This window comes from Protopterus annectens, chromosome 4.part0 (genome assembly GCF_019279795.1).
Source record: "Protopterus annectens isolate FY-2018-M chromosome 4.part0, PAN1.0, whole genome shotgun sequence".
In the NCBI taxonomy this organism is placed as follows: Eukaryota; Metazoa; Chordata; order Ceratodontiformes; family Protopteridae; genus Protopterus; species Protopterus annectens.
The window spans coordinates 1,586,649,610-1,586,670,715 of NC_056733.1; the positions used below are offsets into that span (position 1 = coordinate 1,586,649,610).

Genomic DNA, 21,106 nt, shown 5'->3' on the forward strand with positions numbered 1-21,106 from the left:
TGGTCAATAAATCTGTTCTAGAGCCCTGTGATCCATTTGTTCCATTGGGACGAGAGTTGTGTGTGCTGTGAGAGAGAAGTGTCATCCTTGGAGAGGCATCAAAGTTTTCTGTTTTAAGCTGTGGTGCCCCCTGTGCATGCCCAAAGTATACAAGGAGTTTGCTTGAAGTGTGCGTCCGTAATGTACATGTATATATTCAGTTGGACCTGCTTGTAGACAGTATCTATATTTGATCCCTTGTCACCACTGATTGTGCCCTCACTAGTACACGCACAATCCCACACTTACCACCTCCTCCTGAAAAGAGACTGAAGCAAATAGATAAAGCAATGCAAGTATAGTGACTATGTCACAAACATGCTACGTGTATAGTAAAAAAAAAAAAAAAAAAAAAAAAAACTAGATATTCCTCTAAGTGTACTTAAAATGGTCAGTTGGGCATTGGATTCCTTGATCAGACTTTTATTTACACTAGTGCTTTCATTGTTAACAGAGCTATCTTGTAAATTTCTGTCTTGGTCATCTGCTGTTAAACTAAATACTTTACTTTTTGGGCTGGCGTTAGGACAGCTTAGTATTTTATTTTTATTAAAATATTTCCAGCTTTTTACTTTTTTTTTTCTTCTTTCCAGGTATATCATTAATCATTTCCAATGTCTTACACTGTTACTACAGTAACAACTCAAGGCTTCCCGCTTCATACAGGCCAGCATCTCCCAGGATGCAGTGCACAGCAGCTTCCAGCATGCTCAGTAATGCTGAGTGGACAGCACTATCCTCTTTGTTGCCTTCAGCCTCCAGTAAGTTTGGGTTAATTGACTTGGTCAGTGTCCTGTTTGATTCCATGACAAGTGAATGCAGAAATGGATAAGGTGAAGAGTCGTAGTCATAAGCTAATGTAGAAGGGTGGATTTGAATCCAAGGAGAGAGGATGAAATCAGTTATGCTTATATATTTAGTGACTTTTATTTACTCTCAACTCCTGAATGTCATATTTATTATGTAGCTTGCCTGAGCACTGTATTTGTCACGCCTACTGTTTGCGATTGAAGAGAATGTAAAGGCTGTTAGAAACAGGAAAGGTGATGCCCAGAACTTCAATAAAAAGCAAGCTATATGGCATACATATCTTGGAGTTGATACTCCTGTCTTCCAGAAGATGTTGAGCTTGGATTAGTTACCTGCTAGTTAAACCAAGGAATGGTAAATTTTATACAAGCATATTCTTTGCCAGATGTACACACTGTTACTATGGAACTGTATTTGTTTCTGATTTTTATGTTGTATGTTTTAAGTATAAAGTAGAACTGAACCTTTAGAATAGGGCTGAAGTTCCTTTTTCGAAACAACAATGTCCTATGAACACCTGTGTTCTTTCTTTTAACCAGTTCTTTGCAGAGTCCTTTAAATGTTGACTAGTTTCTAGGAAGCAGCAGTTGAATACTAAGGAACAAGTTTGAAAAGGAAAATGTTGGTACATTGTGCTTTGTCTTTTTTCACCCTGCTTCAAATGGTCAGAATTGCATTATGCAGAAGAATTGGTGGTATGTCCTTGTAATTTGCAGCTATTTGGGTTACACTAAAATTTATGTAGTTATCTTGTCTGTGTATCTTAAACATGCCCAGATGTGTGTCTTCGGTTTTTACTTGCTGTTTTGTCCAGTAGGAATGCTAGCCACAAAAGTGGCCTCAATTGCTTTTGAGGGAGGAGTTCTCTGATATAGACTATTCAAAGCCTATTTATTATGCTGCTGTTCAATTTTTCTTTTTATTTGTACCTCGATGGACAAACATTGTTTGTTGCTGTTTGATTTGGTTAAATGTTATTTCTTAGTTTTAACCACTTTATGGTTTAATATTTTTAAATGTGATTTCTCCAAATGTAAAAGAAAAAAAAATACAGCTATCTTTTAATCTGTGCAAGTTCAATACATGCTCATGATTGCATGAGGATGGTAAAGCTTTGGCACAGAAAGTTGTCCCAAAACATTGATTTACGTGTCTTTTAGTTGATGTCCTATGTAACTGGTATAGCATTCTTCACAGTAGGGATCTCCTGCCAAGGATAGCCCATCATCCAGGCAATATACCAAACCCTTTAGATTATACATGCTCCATGTGTCACAAGTATGCTCTCCATACAGGAAGTAGGGCTAAAGGTGGCGTACAGACACAGTTATCCTGAAGTTTGCTGTCAGTCCAAATGTCATCTTTCATAGGTTTTGAAAGTGCTTTTGCTGTGCTGAATACCTAGCCATCATTTTTGGTTACCTAGATTTCATGTCATCATAGAAGGGAAACTGTCAGTCTGGGAGACAGATTCCCCCAAAGGATTGTGACAAAACAGTGTTTAATTTTTTTTTTTTTGTTGTTGGACTGGGTGCTTCCCACGGCCGTTCATCCTGTAGCATTTGCAAAGCATTTATGCCCAAGACTCTTAAGTCAGTTGTCTTCCCTGGCCATCTGCCCTGAGAACCAGATCAAGAAGGCCAAGAAGTTTTGGCTGGATTCTTTGGCTGCCCTCCCTTCACCGATTGTCTCTCTAGAAGAGGGTGAAAGCACTGTTGTTCGTCTTGTCTCTACGTCTGATTCCTCTGCCATGATCCCACTGGAGGCCGGCATGGATCCTTCCTTTCGCACATCCTCTTTGCAGGCATCTGCTGCAGATGTCGAGGGAGATCCCAGGTTGATCATCTCGGGGGTTTATAGAGGGATTCCGCAGATTCTAGTCAGGGAAGAAGTTCCGGGTACTCATGTTGAATCTCATTAAGGGTTGGAACCTCCAGTGTTTGTTAGGGCTGATGTCCCTACTAAGAAAAAGCAGAAGTCTTTAAACATACTTGCATATGCCGTAAGGATCCTCAGAGGGAGTGGCAGGAGCTCAAGGCATTAAACAGGCCCTGAGTAATGGCCTTGAAGCCTCCCCAATGGGTTTCTGTGCCTACTCCCCCTTGAACTTCTACTCCTTCCAAATGGGCAAGAGAACCCGTTTCTTCCACGGAGAATTCAGATTCTGATCTGATAGTCCCTGTCCTACTCTTCCCAGATGTCTTTGCCTTTGGCTTGTAGCTCTTATGAAGGAAAGTCTCGGTCCTGAGTCTCTTTTGAGGAATTCTGTTTTGGAAACCCTGAAGCTAAAATGATGGAGTACTTTAAGCAGGTTTCTTAAATGTCTTTTATCCAGAAAAGGTATGAGCTGTTTCAGTTGAACACACCTAAACCTTCTGCAGTACCTATAGCTGCCTCTAAGTCTCCTGATTCTTGACCTCCTTCTCCAAAGAAACCTGGCAGGTTCTGTAAGGTTCCTGAGTATTGTTAATTCTTGGTGTCAGTCTTCACTGACGAGCCTTCTAAACTTTTGCTCTCTTCCAAGCTTCTGCCTTCAGATAAGGATAGTAGGACAATGGAGACAGTTAAGAATACTGGTTCTACGTTGTTCTTTTGGGCCATCAATTATCAGACCTGCATGACCAAATATGCTTTGACCTTGATTGCCCAGACACAGAAAATCTTTTGCTTTGTCTATTTTAGGTTCTACCTCTCAGGTGGCTCTTCACTCTATCAAGTGCAGCTGTGCTGCTGCTGATGCATCTTCCAGAGCTGCTGCTTTTGGGTCTGTCATTATTCTCGGCTTTCCCTGCAGTCATTAGCTGAAGATATTAAGGCCAAGTTGATGGATGCTTCTTTGGATAGTAAAAATCTCTTTGGGACTACTACTGCTGTTATATTTAAGTCTCTTAGGGGAAAAAGGTAAAGTTTTGCAGGATCTTAAGCATATTTTTGTGTTCTCTATCCCTAAGTTCCAGAGGAACTGTACTACTAGGTCTGCTTTTTTTCGCAGGCAGCCTTGTCAGTCCACCAAAGGCAGGAAGGGTGATAGGTGAACTCCTACTGCTAAGTCTTCTCAGGCTGCTGTGAAGCAGCCTGCTTTACCTGACAAGCCTGCTGCTGTTTGACTTCATGCCCCCCACCCCTTGGCCAGGTTCCCTTGTCCCTTCGGCTCTGCCTCTGTCTTCCAGACTGTTATATCTTTATCTCAGATTCTTGGGTTCCATCTGTTATCCACCAGGGTTACTTCATGGTGCAGAAGTCTCTTCCCTTTTTCATGGATTTCCCAGTCTCTTTTGGAACAGTTTCCTCATTTCTCTGAGGTCCTTGGGTCCCTTTTAGACTAAGGAGCTGTTCTTCCTGTCCGTCCCTCACAAGCAGGAAAGGGATTTTACTCCCAAGATGTTTTTGGTCCTTTAAAAGGAAGGGGTGCCTGGAGACCTATTTTGGATCTCTCCTTGCTCGACACCTATCTCAAGGTTCCTTCTTTTCAGATGCTTACTCTTCAAACCCTGATGTTCATCGTGTTTCACTGCTGCAGTCATTACACTTGGGTTATCCTGCCTTCAGGCGGTCCCGCATTTAGCCAGAGTTCCAAAGTCTTGGTCCGGCATCTTTTGCTGTCGCTTCTTCCCTGACGTCAGTGTGCCAGGGGTATATAAGATGCAGCCGATGCCATTTTCTTCAGTCTTTCTTGCCACGCGGTGCCTGAAGCAAAAGCAGTTTGCAAGTGCCAGTCAGCCGACTCCTGAGATTTTCAATTCGAATTTCAGAACCGAAGTCTTTTATAAAGCTAAGTACCCTGTTGGGGAAACTTTTTCTTGCCTCAGACCTATGGCAGTAAAAGTTAATAATTGTATTTCTTGTAGGAAGCAAATACCTCATAAGGATTTTCATTCTTACTGTATTCCATGCCTAGGCCCAGACCACGACGTCACTAGTTGTCGGTTTTGTGCTAGATTTAGCAAACGCACTATTAAATGTCGGTTTGATTTTGCTCTCCATTACTTTGGCCGAAGGTTTAATTATACCATGCCGTCGGAACAGCCGACGACCGGAATACACACAAAACGCAAAGACAAGGATAAGGACAGGCATCCGAGGCCCAAAACTGACTATGAAGCCTCTTCTAGGTCAGTCACCGGTTCGCCGGTTCTCAGTGAGGCACTTTCGCAGCCCCTGACACTCGCTACCTCAGAGCCACAGGCCGCCTCCGACTCCCACATGGAGATGTCTAGGCCCCTGGATACTCAAGGTGTTAGGCCTATGGAAACTAACCCTTCAGATGGGTCCAGAGCCGCTGAGCAATCATCGGCTTCTGAGGGTGTTTTCAGACCTTCACAGCTTACCATAAAAACTACAGCCAAGTCTAAAACTCCATTAAAGACAAAGAAGCAAGTACAGCATTCACTTGGACAGGCCTCCATGCCTAAAAAACAAATGCTTAAAATGGCCGAAGACTTAATTACTCTGATCAGGGGTTCCCACCCCCCTCCTGATAAAAGGCCTAGGCAGGATACAGACTCTGACTCCTCTGACTATGTTTCCATTTCTTCTGATTCCTCTTCAGACCAGGGATGCTCTTTTTCCCCCCTATGAGGACTCAGACGCTGAAGAATCTATTCCTTCAGCCTCTCCTCCTGAGGATTATTCTTTTGGGGAAAGGATTATTCTTTTGGGGAAACTTTACATACCATGAGGGAGCATTTCCATTGGGAGGGCCAGGATTACTCAGAATCCAAGAAAAGGCTCAGAGACTTTCTCTTATTACCTCAGCACAGACCCCTGGCTATTCCGCCAGTGTTAGATATTGTGGACGATGTGTTCTCTGAATCCAGTTTAAATCCTGATTCTTTGCCCCCTCCACCAGTCAAGCCAGATATACTACAGAGTCCCTAACTCTCACAAATTTCTTTATAAAAACCCTGCTGCTGATCCAGAAACTATTTCCCAGGGTCCCAAAGGGGTAAAGGCTTCCACGGCTAAGAGTCCAGTTACCTCTGACAGGGATTCTAGAGCATTAGACAGGTGGGGGAAGAAAGTTTACACTTCTGCAACTTTAGCAGTGAGCGCTTTAAATTGCCAGTTCCACATGCTTAAATGCCAACAATATTTAATGCATCTGCTAAAACAGAAAATGATTACAGTTTCAGAACATCCTGACTATAAGGAAATGCAGGAATTATTGCATGCAGCTGAACAAGTGGGAAAACATACTTTGCAATGTGGTTTTGATTTATTAGAGACTTCTTGTAGAGCAGCAGTTACAGGATCTGTGATTCGAAGGCATGCTTGGTTAAAAGAACAAGCTTTACCTGATCATGTTAAGGCTAAATTATTGGATGCTGCTTTACAGCAGGATAATGTTAAGTTGTCAATCTCGCCTTCATTCTTGCTGGATGGGTTCGGAGCCGATCCTCGGCTCCGACTCGGCACTTGCTTTAGCTCGAGAACTCCTTTTACCAGCTCGAGGCAACCCTGTATCCCATGATGCAAGGCGGAACTACCCCAGATCTCGTTTGCCGCTTAGCGAAAGAGGTCTCCTTTGCCAGCTGAGGTAAGTTTTTTCTTAGTCAAGTAAGAAAAAGTGTAGTTAGGGGTTTATTTTCCCTGTTAGTGTTAGTGTAGTCTGTAATTAGTTACAGCCCACCCTATTCCCTATTTTTCAACCTTTTTATAAACTTTTTATAAGTTTTGTCTAAAGTAGTTTAGTCAGGCCTAGTCCCTTTTCTGTTATCCCTTCCTGTGTGCTTGTGTAAGGGATTAATTTGTGTGTTTGTTGGGACTGTTTGTGTTCTATCCTTCTAGGATGTCTAAAGAAGGCAAGGTTCAGGCTTCAAGAAGTGTGACCAGTGCTGTCAGAAAATGTCTCTGACAGACGGTCACACTTCTTGTGTTTATTGCCTGGGGCCTTTGCACCTGCAGGACTCCTGTGCGTTGTGTCATGCTTTTAGCCAGAGAGTCCTGCAGGAAAGGAGGAACAAACTAATCCTCCGAGGTTTACTTAAACCTGAAGGTTCTCCTCCTAAATCGGGTCAGGAAAACCTCTTAAGCCACCAAGGTTCAGGCTACAGTGTCCAAGCCTCCTCCGGTGGCTCCGGCCGGAGCCGATATCGGCCCGCTGGAGTCTATACTTCTACTGAGTAGTGGGTTCGGTGCCGGCCGGCCCCGATACCCTGACTACTGTGGCTTTGTCGGCTCGGGCTGGAGCCGACACTTTATCCAGCATCGGAGCCGAGAAATCCTCGGCTCCATCTGGAGTTCTAGGGACTTCGCTCCGATGGCTTCACCGTAAGAGATCTCAGTCCCCTCTATTATGAGTATCCATTCGCCCGGGATCTCCTCTTTGTCGGAGCGAGCCATCGGAACCGATCTTCGAGATCTTCCAGGCTGTCTGACCACGACTTGGAGAGGGTGGTAAGCAGGCTGTTGAAGTCTCAGGCACTGGCCCAAATGCTCCATAGCCCGCCTCAACAGACTTCGCTATAGCCCCACTTGAACTTCCTCCTCCGACTCCACACCAGAGTTCGGAGCCGGAGCTTCTTGGGACAGCGACTGTTTCGATGCCGGAGCCGATACATCCTTGGCTCCGTGCCCTCGGCTCCGATCTCCTCCTTGAGACCTTCCTTGAGGGATCCGTCGCCGGGTTTCCACTGTCGGCTCCGAGGGGCTAGTGGCATCGACCCTTGTCCGACCCCGCCTCCCTCTCGGGCTTCGCTTTGGTAAGCTCGGCGCCGACATTGGCCTCGGAGCCTTCTCTCTCCTTGGAGCCGAACATTCCTGTTTCTTCGAGCGGGTGTGTTCCGGTCTCCCGGGAGAGGAGCCTTTGAGGTGATGAGGAGTGTCCTGGCCTCTGAGCCTGGTCAACGGTCTATCCCTCTAGCTCCTCCCTCATCAGTGCCTGCAGATGCCTCTTGCCAGCCTCTTGCTCTCAGGCCCAGGGATCCATCGCCCCAGGTTTCCCCACTGGGAATTTCCTCCTCTTCCGAAGTTTCTCCTGACCCTGCAGGGGAACCCCTCGAAGAGGACGGTAAGAGGAAACACACAGACTCCCCTGAGTCTACTACATCTGATACCAACTTAGATGAGTCGGAGGGTTCCCCACGGTCCCCTCTGAGGATGTCTCCTTTCAGACATCCTTGAGCTCCTCAAACAGAGGGGAATTGGCCTCCATTGACCCCTCCGAGGATGAGTCGGTATACCTGGAGGCTTTGGATCCCGACCTCCACCTCCTGGGTGTCTCCGCCTTCGACCCACTCATGCAGGTAGTGGCTCGAAGGCGGGCGGCTCCAGATTCTGTGGAACCTGTCCCCAGGAGACCATCCAAGTTCATTACAGCCCCGGATAAACAGTTCCTTTCCAAAGGTGTCTCTGTGGATGCTATGGTGGTGGCGGCCACTAAGAAGGAACTGGCGGATCCTTCAGTACCTGTCCATCCTCCTAATAAGGATTCTAGGACCATGGACAGGTATGGAAAGCGGATGTTTTCTTCAGCGACCTTTGCTATGCTCGCTGAATTACCTTTGTCACTTCACCAGGCTTCAACGAGATATTCTCAAAGAACTGGGTGAAGTAGTCCAGGATCCTTCTGCTGCTGGGGCTCAGGAAAAGATTGCCTCACAGCTTGCTATCATGAATTCCATATCTAACTCCTCTATGCGGCTCATATCTTATGCAGCCGATGGAGCGAGCAGGGCCGCAGGCACAGGAGTTGCTCTTAGACGCCAAGCCTGGATGCGGCTGTGTAATTTTGTGGACCCCTTTAAGGCGTCCTTCACTAATACCGGCTTTGACGGTTCGGCTTTGTTCGGGCCTCAAGTGAAGGATACCTTGACCAGGTGTGAGCAGGACGGTAAGACTCTTTCTGCCGTTGGAGTCCAGTTTTCCACTCCTTCTAGACCATATCCCAAGGGTCAGAAAGGAGAAGATGTGGTTCCGTAAAGCCCAAGGAGCTACACCGAACACACGTGGTGAGTTTACCCCCAGAGGCAGAGGGGTAACAATAATAGACGCCCTAGAGGCAGGGGGTCCTCAGAACCAGGGCAACAGGGAGTCTCTTCCTGAGAAGCCCTTTCAGCATCCCTGAGGTGTTGCCCGACTGTCCACCCTTGGAGGCAGTCGGGGGAAGGATTTCACTGTACCCAGTAGCCTGGCAATCCCTATCTCAAGAGAAGTGGGTACAGTCTATTATATCCGAGGGTTACATGATCCCCTTCGAAGGTTTCCTGACTCTACAATCCCTTCCAGACATCTCACCCGTCAAAGGGATTTGGCAAAACAGGAGGTTTCAAAACTCCTAGAAAAAGAGCCGTCCAGACAGTGCCGCAGACCAAGTAGGATCCGCGTCTACTCAGGATTCTTTTGGGTCCCCAAAAGGACGGGAGAGTGGAGACCAATATTAGACCTCAGCAATCTGAACAGATTTGTCAAAAAGGCAAGATTCCGGATGGTCACGCTTCAGTCCATTCTGCCCTTTCTGGGCAAGGACAACTGGATGTGCTCTATAGACCTTCAGGATGCGTACTATCACATAAAGATTCACAGGCGCTCCAGGAGGTTTCTCCACTTTCGGCTAGGGACCAGTCATTACCAATTCAGAGCCCTGCCCTTTGGCCTCACTTCAGCCCCCAGAGTGTTTACCAAATGCATGGCAGTGGTCACAGCTCACCTGAGACGCCGAGGATTCCAGGTGTTTCCTTATTTGGACGACTGGCTCCTCTCCGCCACCACCAAGTGTCAGCTTCTTCAGTCCAGAGACTACACCCTACAGCTTTGCAAGAATCTGGGAATTTCAGTAAATTTCAAAATCTTCTCTGCTGCCTTGCCAATCTATCACCTTTATAGGCAGAGTTAAATACCGTCAAAATGTTAGCCAGACTAACAGATCAAAGAATTCTGGACATCCAAAAATTTGTTCGGCTTCTGTTACAAAGCAAAAGATCAAAGCCAGGTTTGTCCTGAAAGTTCTAGGTCTAATGGCTGCGCCATTGTTCTTCTACCACTGGCTCGCTTCACATGCCTCCTACAGTGGATGCTTTTCACACAGTGGTCATATCACGATCTTCCGATGAGACACGAGATCTTAGTGACACAGTCTTGCAGGGCTCATCTGGGCTGGTGGATATCCTCCTCTTCTTCATCAGGGCCGACCCTTTGTTCCCCTCCTCCAGTTGCCACAGTCACCACGGATGCCTCCCTGATCGGGTGGGGGCATTATCAGGGCAGGATGGTCCACGGACGTGGCAACCCATAGAATACCATCTGCACATAAATGTCCTGGAGATGAGAGCAGTGCTTTTAACGCTGCAAGCCCTCGACGACTTTCTTCCCACGGGACTATTGCAGTACAGACGGACAACATGTCCGTGGTCTGGTACATCAACAAACAGGGCGGAACCAGGTCCTATCCCTTATGTCGAAGCTGTCAGACTTTGGCAATGGGCAATCTCTTCTCAGCGGTTTCTGATAGCAACGCACATCCCGGCAGGTCCAACCTATTGGCGGACAGGCTAAGCAGATCTATTCTGATGCCTCACGAGTGGTCTCTCAATCAATCTGTAGTGGATCAGATTTTTCTGAAGTGGGGCACTCCTTGTTGCGATCTTTTCGCTACCCCTCAAAACAACAAGTGCCCAGACTATTTCACTCTATTTCCCTTCCAGGCCAACCCCTGAGAGACTCTCTAACCCAGGATTGGCCGGGACTTCTTTATGCTTTTCCTCCTTTTCCATTGATTCCACAAGTCATTCAGAAAGCCACCGCTTTGAGAGCCAAATTGATCCTCATTGCTCCCTTTGGCCTCGACAGATTTGGTTTCCGTCTCTGCATCGTCACCTTCTGGTGCAGCCCTGGCATCTGGACCCAGTTCCGGATCTTTTGATCCACCAGTCGGGTCAGCAGCACCGGGCCGTTCATTCTCTCAACCTCACTGCTTGGTTGCTCCACTTCCTTCCCTAGCCAGGCTACCAATGATTTCTGACTCAGTCAGAGACATTTTAGTGTCTTCTTTGAAGTCGTCCACTAGGACTATATATGCTAGCAAGTGGCGACGGTTTTCATTTTGGGCAAACTCCAGAAATATTGATCCTTTTACTGCTCCCGTACATTCTGTTTTAGATTTCCTAGCGGAGGTTTTTCATTCGGGATCCTCGTCATCTACAGTCAAAGTACAACTGGCTGCCATTTCCAAGTATCATGTTGGCTTGCATGACAATAACATCATGTCTCATAGATTATGCAAGGCCTTTTTGAGAGGAGTTTTTCTCCTAAAACCACCTATAAAACATCCTCCTCTGCAATGGGATCTAAACTTAATGTTAGCATCCTTGATACTACCTCCTTTCGAACCGTCTGCTTCATGTTCTTTGAAGTTATTGACATGGAAAACTATATTTTTACTGGCTGTCACTTCTGCTAGAAGGGTTTCCGAGATTCAAGCTCTCTGTATTCGTTCACCTTATTTGGTTTTTCATAAGGACAGGGTATCGATAAGAACTAACCCTTCCTTTCTCCCCAAGGTTGTATCTCAAACCAATATTAACCAATCTATAGAATTACCAGTCTTTTTCCCTAACTATTCTGACAGAGCTGAACAGAAATTGCATTTTTGGATGTCCATCGTCAGCTCAGGTACTACTTGCATAGGACTAAACAAATCAGAAAATCGGACCAATTGTTTGTCTCTTATGCAGAAAACAGGTTAGGTCTTCCAGTTTCTAAAGTGACCTTATCCAGATGGTTGACTTCCACCATTTCCTATGTGTACTCTCTCAGAGGCAAACAACTACCTTCTAAGCCAAAAGCACACTCGACCAGGAGTCTATCCACTTCTGCAGCTTTTCAGGATAGACTTCCCATTGATACCATTTGTGCAGCAGCTACTTGGGCCACGCCTCATACCTTTGTTTCTCATTACAAGTTGGATTTGGCCTGCAGAGATAGGGCCAGTTTTGATTCCACAGTTCTCAAGAGTCTGTTCCATTGAGCCACCCGGGATACAGGTGCTAGGGACGCGGTCCCATCCAGCAAGAATGAAGGAGAGATTGACAACTTAACATTTAGACGTTATGTACCTACCATAACGTTCCATGTTAGTTGTCTTCTCGCCTTCTTTCTTGGCCCTCCCTCCTTCCCCCTGGCCTGGATAGATCTTGAAGAGTTCCTATTAGTTTGTTTCCTCTGGATCTTTGTTATGAGGACTTCTTTTAGGAAACTTTGTTCCTATTTTGGTTAGGATAACCTTTAGCAGGGTAAGTTAGCTGCCAAACGAGATCTGAGGTAGTTCCGCCTTGCATCATGGGATATAGGGTTGCCTCGAGCTGGTAAAAGGAGTTCTCGAGCTAAAGCAGTGCGTCGGAGCCGAGGATCGGCTCCGAACCCATCCAGCAAGAAAGAAGGCGAGAGAAGACAACTAACATGGAACGTTATGGTAGGTACATAACTTCTAATTCTATTTGATGTTAAGGCAGAAGACGTATTAAAAAAAAGGAAGATAAGGCAAAAATCTATGCAAACAGTAAAGGATTTCTTACAGATACAGCCACCTCGATTTAGTAGAAATTGGCCTTCAAAAAATTGGTCCTTTCCAGTGTCAGACAGACCACAAAGAGGCAGATACAGATGCCCAAGAGGCAGATCTCAGCCCCAAGGCTCTTACAGACCACGACAGTGGGGTGCAACAACCCCAAAAGGAGGTGAAGACAAGTCACAACCTTACAGGAAACAGTCCCAATGACTTTCCCCTTCAAATGCCAAACTCTTTCATTTTGGCAGCTCCCTTAGGGGGAAAACTAGCACTTTTTTTCTCAAAATCGGCATGTAATCACCCAAGACAAATGGGTTCTGAACATTGTGTCTCAAGGTTACAGGTTCCACTTTCGCACTTTACCAAGGCTAAAAGGAATGCCAAACCTGCCACAAAATCAATGAGCAGAGGCACACAAACAAATTACAGCCCTCATGGACATAAGAGCTATCCAAAAAGTGCCACAACAGGAACAGGGACAAGGATTTTACTCAAGACTTTTCTTGGTTCCCAGAAAGGATAAAGCCTGGAAACCCATACTAGACCTTTCTACTCTAGACACTTGCCTGGATGTTGAAATTCAAAATGTTGACACTACAGCAGCTTCTTCCCATGCTGGGCAAGAAGACTTGGCTTGTTACTTTGGACCTCAAAGAGGCATACCTACATGTCCCTATCAGACAAAATTGCAGAAGATACCTCAGATTCATAGCTGGTTCAATGCATTACTAATTCCCACTGCCCTTTGGCTTATCTACTGCGCCCAGGGTCTTCACAAAGTGCCTGGCACCAGTAATTGCATTTTGCAGACAAAAAGGAATTCAAATATATCCATACCTGGACAACTGCCTTATTCAAGCAGAGAGCAAGGACATTCTTCTAAAGCATTTGGCATTTGTAAAAAGGTTGCTAATTTGCCTAGGGTATACAGCAAACAAAAAGAAATCAAAACTAGTGCCCTCACAAGAGATAATATTCCTGGGTGCCAGCTTAAATACAACAGCCCAGATGGCTTATCTCATGCCAGACAAGCAAGGACAACTGACTCAGTACTTTCAATTGATGGCAACAAAGACCCAACTCCCTGCAAGAAAAATTCTGCAGGCCTTGGGATTCATGGCATCTTGCATACTTCTAATTCCACATGCCAGACTGCATATGAGGAAATTGCAATGGTACCTAAAAAGTGTTTGGACTCAGCACGGTCACAGTTTGGAAGCAGTAATACCTCTAATTCCCTGCCTACAACAGGAGTTTCGATGGTGGGCACAGGCATGTCACCTCAACAAGGGACAGCCTTTCACTCTTCCCACAGCCAGGCAGACACTAACAACAGATTCTTCAGATTACGCCTGGGGAGCACACATGGCAGGAAAATGTATTCAGGGCAAGTGGACCGCAGACCAAATGCATCTTCACATCAATCAAAAAGAGATGTTGGCTGTACAAAATGCCATAACAGCTTTCAAGGACCTTCTGCATCCAGGACAACTATTATTAAAGACAGACAACACCACAGTTATGTGGTACATAAACAAGCAAGGGAGCACTCATTCTTATCCCCTATGCAGACAAGCCATGACCTTGTGGAACACCGCTCTAACCTATCAAGTTCATCTGCAGGCATACTTCCTGCCAGGAGAGAAAAATACACTGGCAGACGACTTAAGCAGAAACATCATGGATCCTCATGAGTGGAAGTTAAATCCACAAGTATTCAGTATGATAACGCAGAAATGGGGGTGTCCAGGCATAGATATTTTTGCCACCCCAAAGAATTGACAACTACAAAAATACTGCACAAGGACTTTTCACACACAAGCATGGAAAGTGGATGCTCTCTTGTTCAGCTGGAAAAGCCTAAAAGTTTATGCCTTCCCACCACTGCCTCTCCTTTCAAAAGTACTCTTAAAAGCCAGACGAAAAACCACAGATGATCCTGATTGCCCCAGACTGGCCACACCAGCACTGGTACCCAATCTTAAAGAACTTCGCTCAAGGCCCACCATGGATTTTACCTCAAACTCTGCACCTTCTGACTCAACAAGACACTCAGATCCTGTGCAGTCAGCTCAAAACTTAAAACCTGGCTGCATAGCAGATTCATTAGTCAAACAGACAACAACACTCTCTAAAGCTGTTATGGATGTCATTTTGGAGGCCAGGAGGACTAGCACCAGGAAATATTATTCAGAAAAGTGGAAGAGATTCTGTGCCTGGAACCAGGCTCAAAGCTTTAACCATCTTGTCCCAAATATTCCTCAGATACTACAATACTTGACTGAGATGCTGGACAAAGGACTATCCTTTTCATCCATTAAGATCCACGTCTCTGCATCTCGGCTCATTACAACACAGATCCTCCTATTTTCTCTCATCCATCGCTAAAACAATATCTCAGAGGGGCTAAAAACATAAGACTGCCCCGGAGAGCACCAACACCAACTTGGGACCTCAGTTTGGTCTTGGAAAAACTAACTTTACCTCCTTTTGAGCCAGCCAATTCAGCAGAATTAAAATATATATCATGGAAAACTGTTCTGCTTCTGGCAATAACCTCAGCAAGAAGAGTCAGAGTTACAGGCACTAATGGCAGTGGAACCATTTATCATTTTCACCAAGACAGGGTTTCTTTAAGAACAAACCCATCTGGGGACCCAGGTTGACAGTAGCCTTTCGTTTGACACTCATGTTGCTAAAGTAGTTAGGAAAACCTTCTATATCGCCCACCTGATCATGAAGGGATTCACATCTAGATCAAGGGAGGTCATCGTCCCCCTGTACTCATCACTCATTAGACCTATGATTGAGTACAATGCCCCGTTCGGAATGTATCTGACCAGACACCTGCTGCAGCTTGAAAGGCCCCAAAAGTTCCTCACCAAAAGGATAAAGGGTCTCAAAAATATGTCTTATGCTGCCCGACTGAAAGAACTCCAGCTCTATTCAGTCTCATACCGCTTGCTCAGAGGTGACCTGTGCCTGACATATAAGGCCATGTCAAACCCAGATTTGATGAATATGCTTCACCTTAAAAAATCTAGATCCCTCAGAACCACAAGGGCAGGAGACTTAAACCTTGACACGGTTATAAATAGAACGTGCTGGAGGGACAGATTCATCACCCAGAGACTCCCTATGCTGTGGAACAAAATCCCGGTACATGAGGCAGAGCACCTCTCTGGCCTTGTTCAAGAGGAATCTTGACCAATGGATGGGAGATTGCAGATATACCCCAGGGATTACTTCAGTGTCACTGCTTGACAGAGGCACAGCAAAATGATAGGCATAGTTTTTATTCAAACTAAAGGGGTGGCGAAAGCCACATAACTATGGGCTAGGCTTATAAATGCCCTTGGGCAGATAGCCTAGTATGAACCTATGAACCTATGAACCTATTTATGCCTAAGGTGGTATCCAGTGTGGCTCTTAACAAAAGTATTCATTTGCCAACCTTTTATCCAAATCCCCAGAATAAAGGGGAGAGACTTCTGCATTCCTTGGTCATACACAGACAATTACGTTTCTACTTGGACAAAATAAAAGCTTTCAGAAAAACTGCGCAATTGTTTGTAGCATATACTGCAGGATCACAGGGAAAGGCTATTTCAAAGCAGACCATTTCTAAGTGGATAGGACACTGTATTTGGTTCTGCTACACACAGTATGGGAAACCTGTACCTACTAACATTAGGCCACATTCCACCAGGGCAACAGCCACTTCAACTGCCTACCTTAGAGGAGTACCTACCAAAGATATCTTGGAGGCTGCAACTTGGAGTTCAGTGCACACCTTTACCAAGCGTTATCACTTGCCTCTTTATTCTAGATCCAGAGCTGGCTTTGCCACTGCAGTGCTCCAGGGCCTCGTAGCCACCCCAAATCCTCTATAGAACCAGCCACCCCAACTCAGCTTTGGGATTCAACCCAAGTGTAATGACTGCAGCAGTGAAACACGATGAACATAGTACAGTTTTGTACCTACCATAAATGTAGATGTTAGAGTGTCTTCACTGCTGCAGTCCAGGTTACCCACCCGCCATCCCCTCTTTCTTAGCTGGGACATATCTATACCTTTCAACCCTATACTACCTATGTGGTGTATTTGCTGGTAACTGAAAGTTTTGTTGCTTACCTTATTTGTATGTTTTATTACCATTATGTATTGCCTACCTATTTGGGGGCACCTGACATCTGGGGCAAGAAAAACTGAAGAAAATGGTGTCGGCTGCATCTTATATTCCCCTGGCACACTGACGTCAGAGAATAAGCGACAGCAACCGACGCTGGACCAAGACTTTGGAAGTCTGGACGACTGCGGGACCGTCTGATGGCAGGATAACCCAAGTGTAATGAATGCAGCAGTGAAGACACTCTAACATCTACATTTATGGCAGGTACAAAACTGTACTTTTTTTCTATTCACCCTCTTACTTTCATTTCTCTGATTTGCTCTTTAGCTTCTCTACTGTTCCAAGGGTATTCACAAAATACCTAGCTCCTGTGATTGCCTTTTGCAGGTTCCAAAGCGTTCAGACTTTTTCATGGTCTAGATGACCTGTTGCTTCAAGTGCCTTTCTCTGACTCGCTTGTTACAAGATCTGGAATTTACATTAGCCGTCTTGCAAAGTTTGGGGTTCACTATCTTATTGTTCTCTACATTTTGAAAGACAAAGTATCCTTCCTGACCAAGTGCCTTCAAAAACCCTTTGGACAGCAATCTTCTAACAGCCAGAGAGTTTCCTACTCACACTGGGTTTCATGGCCTTCTTTATTCCCATTCTTGGTCTGTGTGTGTGTGTGTGTGTGTGTGTGTGTGTGTGTGTGTGTGTGTGTGTATATATATATATATATATGTGTGTGTGTATAGAAATATATATATATGTGTGTGTGTGTATATATATATATATATATATATATATGTGTGTATGTATGTATATGTATATATATATATATATATATATATATATATATATATATATATATATATATATATATATATATATAATATAATATAATATATATATGTTCAAGGCAGCATGAGCGTGTATAAAAGTGGGCATATCTGTGCAAAAAACTTAGAATGAACTTGCAGGTGAAGAAGCCAGTCTTTATTGGTTTGGTAGTTGGCTAACTCAATATATTGGGCCGATAAATACCCCTCTTTGGACATTTCTTACATATTTCTGTGACAGCTTGGCTTCTGTCTAAAAGAAAGGGGAAGTGTCTGTGTTGACAGCAAGTTCCAAAGAGAGATACTCCCACACAGTTTGCATCTTCTGCTTAGGAAAAGAACATTAGGTCTGGTTGTGCTCTGTGTTTATCATTTACCTCAAAAATGAAGTATGCTTTACTTCCTCAAACTTTTTATGGCAAATCAGCAACTTAAAACCCTCACACTGCTGACTATAGATTTCAGTGCAGGTACCTTGGACTTCTACCCTCTTGTTGTCAAGAAGAAGAAACATGTGAGAGAAGTCTCTAACATTTGCTGCTGCATCCATTTTTTCCATGGCCTTCGACAGGCAATTCTGTTTTTGACATATTGGAGCACTCTTGACAGTTTGCTTCATCTGACCCCTCTGCTGCTGCTCCCCCTTGGGAAGTTGCTAATGGTTGGAAGTCTAACATCTTCTCCAGGGCTGGACATACTCCTGCTTCAGAGGAGGGTGAAGTGTACTTGGTCATCTTGGAAGGGGCTAACATCGTCCCATAGATATCCGTTATGTCAGATATAACTGGTATCTGGCAGTACAGATACCAAAGTCTACTTTGAATTTCCACTACCCATTCTTCTAAGTAATCCAGAGAGGAATGGATTTCTTTAGTGAAATGTCTTTTTTTAAGACCTTTTAGTCACTTCATGCTACTTCTCCAGCTCCATCTGTCTCTGATTCTGATATTGAAGGGATTGGATAAGATGATTCTGATATTGAAGGGATTGGATAAGATTATGTTTTGTAAGTGTCTTAACTCAAACTAGGAATCTGAATCTGATGGAAACATTTTTTCAGAGCCCTCTGTGAAAGAAATGCCTTTTCCTGACACTACTGAGGGGGAGAAAGACTTATTTTGATTGGAGCAAAAGGAAATGTCTGACATACAAAAGGGGTATTACAACCTTTTCTAGGTAGAAACCCCCTAAATCTTTGCTTGTTCCCCCTGTCTTTGAGTCATTAGGGGATGTCTTTAATGCTGTCACTGCTTCTCCTAACAGTCAGGCACTTGCTACTAGAAAGCCAGATGTTCATCGTGTTACCCTGCTGCAGTCATCACACTTGGGTTATCCTGTCGTCAGGCGGTCCCGCAGTCGTCCCGAATTCCAAAGTCTTGGTCCGGCGTCAGTTGCTGTCGCATCTTCCCTGACGTCAGTGCGTCAGGAGTATATAAGAGGCATCCGACCCCATTTTCTCCAGTCATTCTTGCCGCACGGTGCCCGAAGCAGAAGCAGTTCGCAAGTGCTGGTCGGCCGACACCTGAGATTTTCGATTTCAATAAAGCTAAGTACCCCGTTTGTGGAATATTTTCTTGCCTCAGTCCGATGTCAGAAAAAGTTAACAATTGCATTTCTTGTGGGAAGCAAATACCTCATAAGGACTTCCATTCCTATTGCATTCCTTGCCTAGGCCCAGACCACGACGTCACAGGTTGTCGGTTTTGCGCTAAGTTTAATAAACGCACTATCAAACGCCGTTTTGACTTCGCACGACATTACTTTGGTAGGAAATTCAATTATATCATGCCGTCGGAGCAGCCGATTACCTCAACTCATAAAAAACGCAAGGATCAGGACAGGCAGCCTAGGAATAAGCCAGACCCCGAGGCCTCAGCTGGGCCTGTCGCCGGTTCTCCAGTTCTCAGTGAGACGCCTATGCAGCCCCTGACAACCACAGAGCTGGAACCCCAGACAGCTGCCGACTCCCACGCTGAGTCTACTAGGCCGACGCAGCCATCTACCAACACCGGAGCAGATTTAGACACCGGTGCAGAGGAAGCACCTTCGGTTGCAGAAGGTGTCTTCAGACCGACTACACTCGCCATTAAATCTTATGCTAAACTTAAAACTCCTTTAAAACCTAAGAAAACTGTTCTTCAGTCTACAGGTCAAGGCCCCATGCCTAAGAAACAGATGCTTAAGATGGCTGAAGATTTAATTACCCTTATCAGGGGTTCCCATCCCCCTCCTGATAAAAGACCAAGACAAGAGGAGGATTATGCATCCTCTGACCAGGTTTTTCTCTCCTCTGATTCTTCTGAGGAACAGGATTACGCTTTTCCACCTTATGAGGATGTCCTTCATGGATGCATCTGCAGTCATAACAAGTGGGTTGTCCTGTCGTCAGGCAGCCCTGCAGTCGGCCGGATTCCAAAGTCCGGGTCCGGCTTCGGCTGATGTCGCACTCCACCCGACGTCATCTCTGTTGGTCTTCGGGTATAAAAGCATCAGCCGACGCCATGTTCCTCAGTCTTTCTTGCGTGGCGAAGCAGAAGCTGTTCGCAAGTGCCGGTCGGTCGGATCCAGAGATTACTTCTACCGAATACTACTTCGAAGACTTCTAAAGCTAAGTACCCCGTTGGGGACTCTTTCTTGCCTCAGCCGATGTCAGAAAAAGTTAACAATTGTTTAACCTGTGGGAAACAAATACCTCATAAAGATTTCCACTCTTACTGTCTGCCTTGTTTAGGCCCAGCCCACGACGTAGCAGCCTGTTCGCCTGTGCTCTTTCAACCCGAACGCTTAGGCGTCGGTCGGAGTTTGCAGAACAGTTTTTCGGTACTGATTTTGCGACATTATGCCGTCGGATCCTCCGACTACCCAATCTTCAAAAACGCAAAGATAAAGACCGACACTCGCGGTCCGCGGTTTCGGACGAAACCACGGCAAAGCAAATCATGAGTGTCTCGGTTTCGGCGAAACCGAAAACTGCTCAAAGTACAGCTGAACCTATTCTTACAACTGAGGCCCCTGCTACAATTCTTGAATCGACCTCAGAAATTTTACCCACTACGGTGGTTGACTTATCAGACACCATCCCTTGGATGTCTCTACCCCAACACGTGGTGCTGCTAGGCCTCCAGCAGCCATGTCCATTAAGGCCTTCGCCAGGGCTAAAGCAGCCAAGACTACTAAATCAGTGCCTGTTAAACCCCCCTCATCCAGGCCCTCTTCTAGTTCTCAAATGCTTTCTTTGGCAGAAGATTTAATTTCTTTAATTAGAGGATCTCAATCTCACCCAGACAGGGCCTCTCAGCCCCAGAGAAGAGACCTAGGGCAGAGCCCCCTGAGCCAGTGTCTTCTGATGATTCTGCTGATGAATCAGACATAACTGACCAGCCTGAGGCTCCCTTCTCCAATTTTGAAGATTCTGATGCTGAAGAATCCATTCCAGCTGCTTCCCCACCAGAAGAATTCTCCTTTGGGAAACCTTGCATGCCATGAGAACAGTTCCAATGGCAGCAACAGGATTTTTCAGACTCCAGAAAAAGACTTAGGACCTTTCTGCACCTCCCACAGCACAGGCCCTTAGCTATACCTCCTGTTCTCTCTGTGGTGGATGATGCTTTCAATGATGTTTGCTCCGCTCCAGATTCTTTACCCCAGCCCCTGCCAAACCAGACAGATTTTACAGGGTGCCAGATACTCATCACCACCTTTACAAGGCCCCACTTGCAGACCCAGAAACTATATCCCAGGGTCCCAAGGCAGTAGCCGCGACCACAGCTAAAAACCCTATTCCTTCTGAAAGGGAAGCA

The 21,106-nt window shown here is 45.4% G+C and overlaps 1 protein-coding gene across 1 annotated transcript in view; it reads left to right on the top strand.

Annotated features, from left to right (window-relative positions):
* Window positions 1-636: 636 nt before the first annotated feature.
* Window positions 637-21,106, top strand: part of RNF44 (ring finger protein 44) — a 985,912-nt gene continuing 965,442 nt past the window's right edge. The window contains exon 1 of the mRNA XM_044069361.1: window positions 637-800. Coding sequence (XP_043925296.1) covers window positions 654-800 — 147 coding nt within the window. The 5' untranslated portion in view covers window positions 637-653. The remainder of the gene's footprint in view (window positions 801-21,106) is intronic.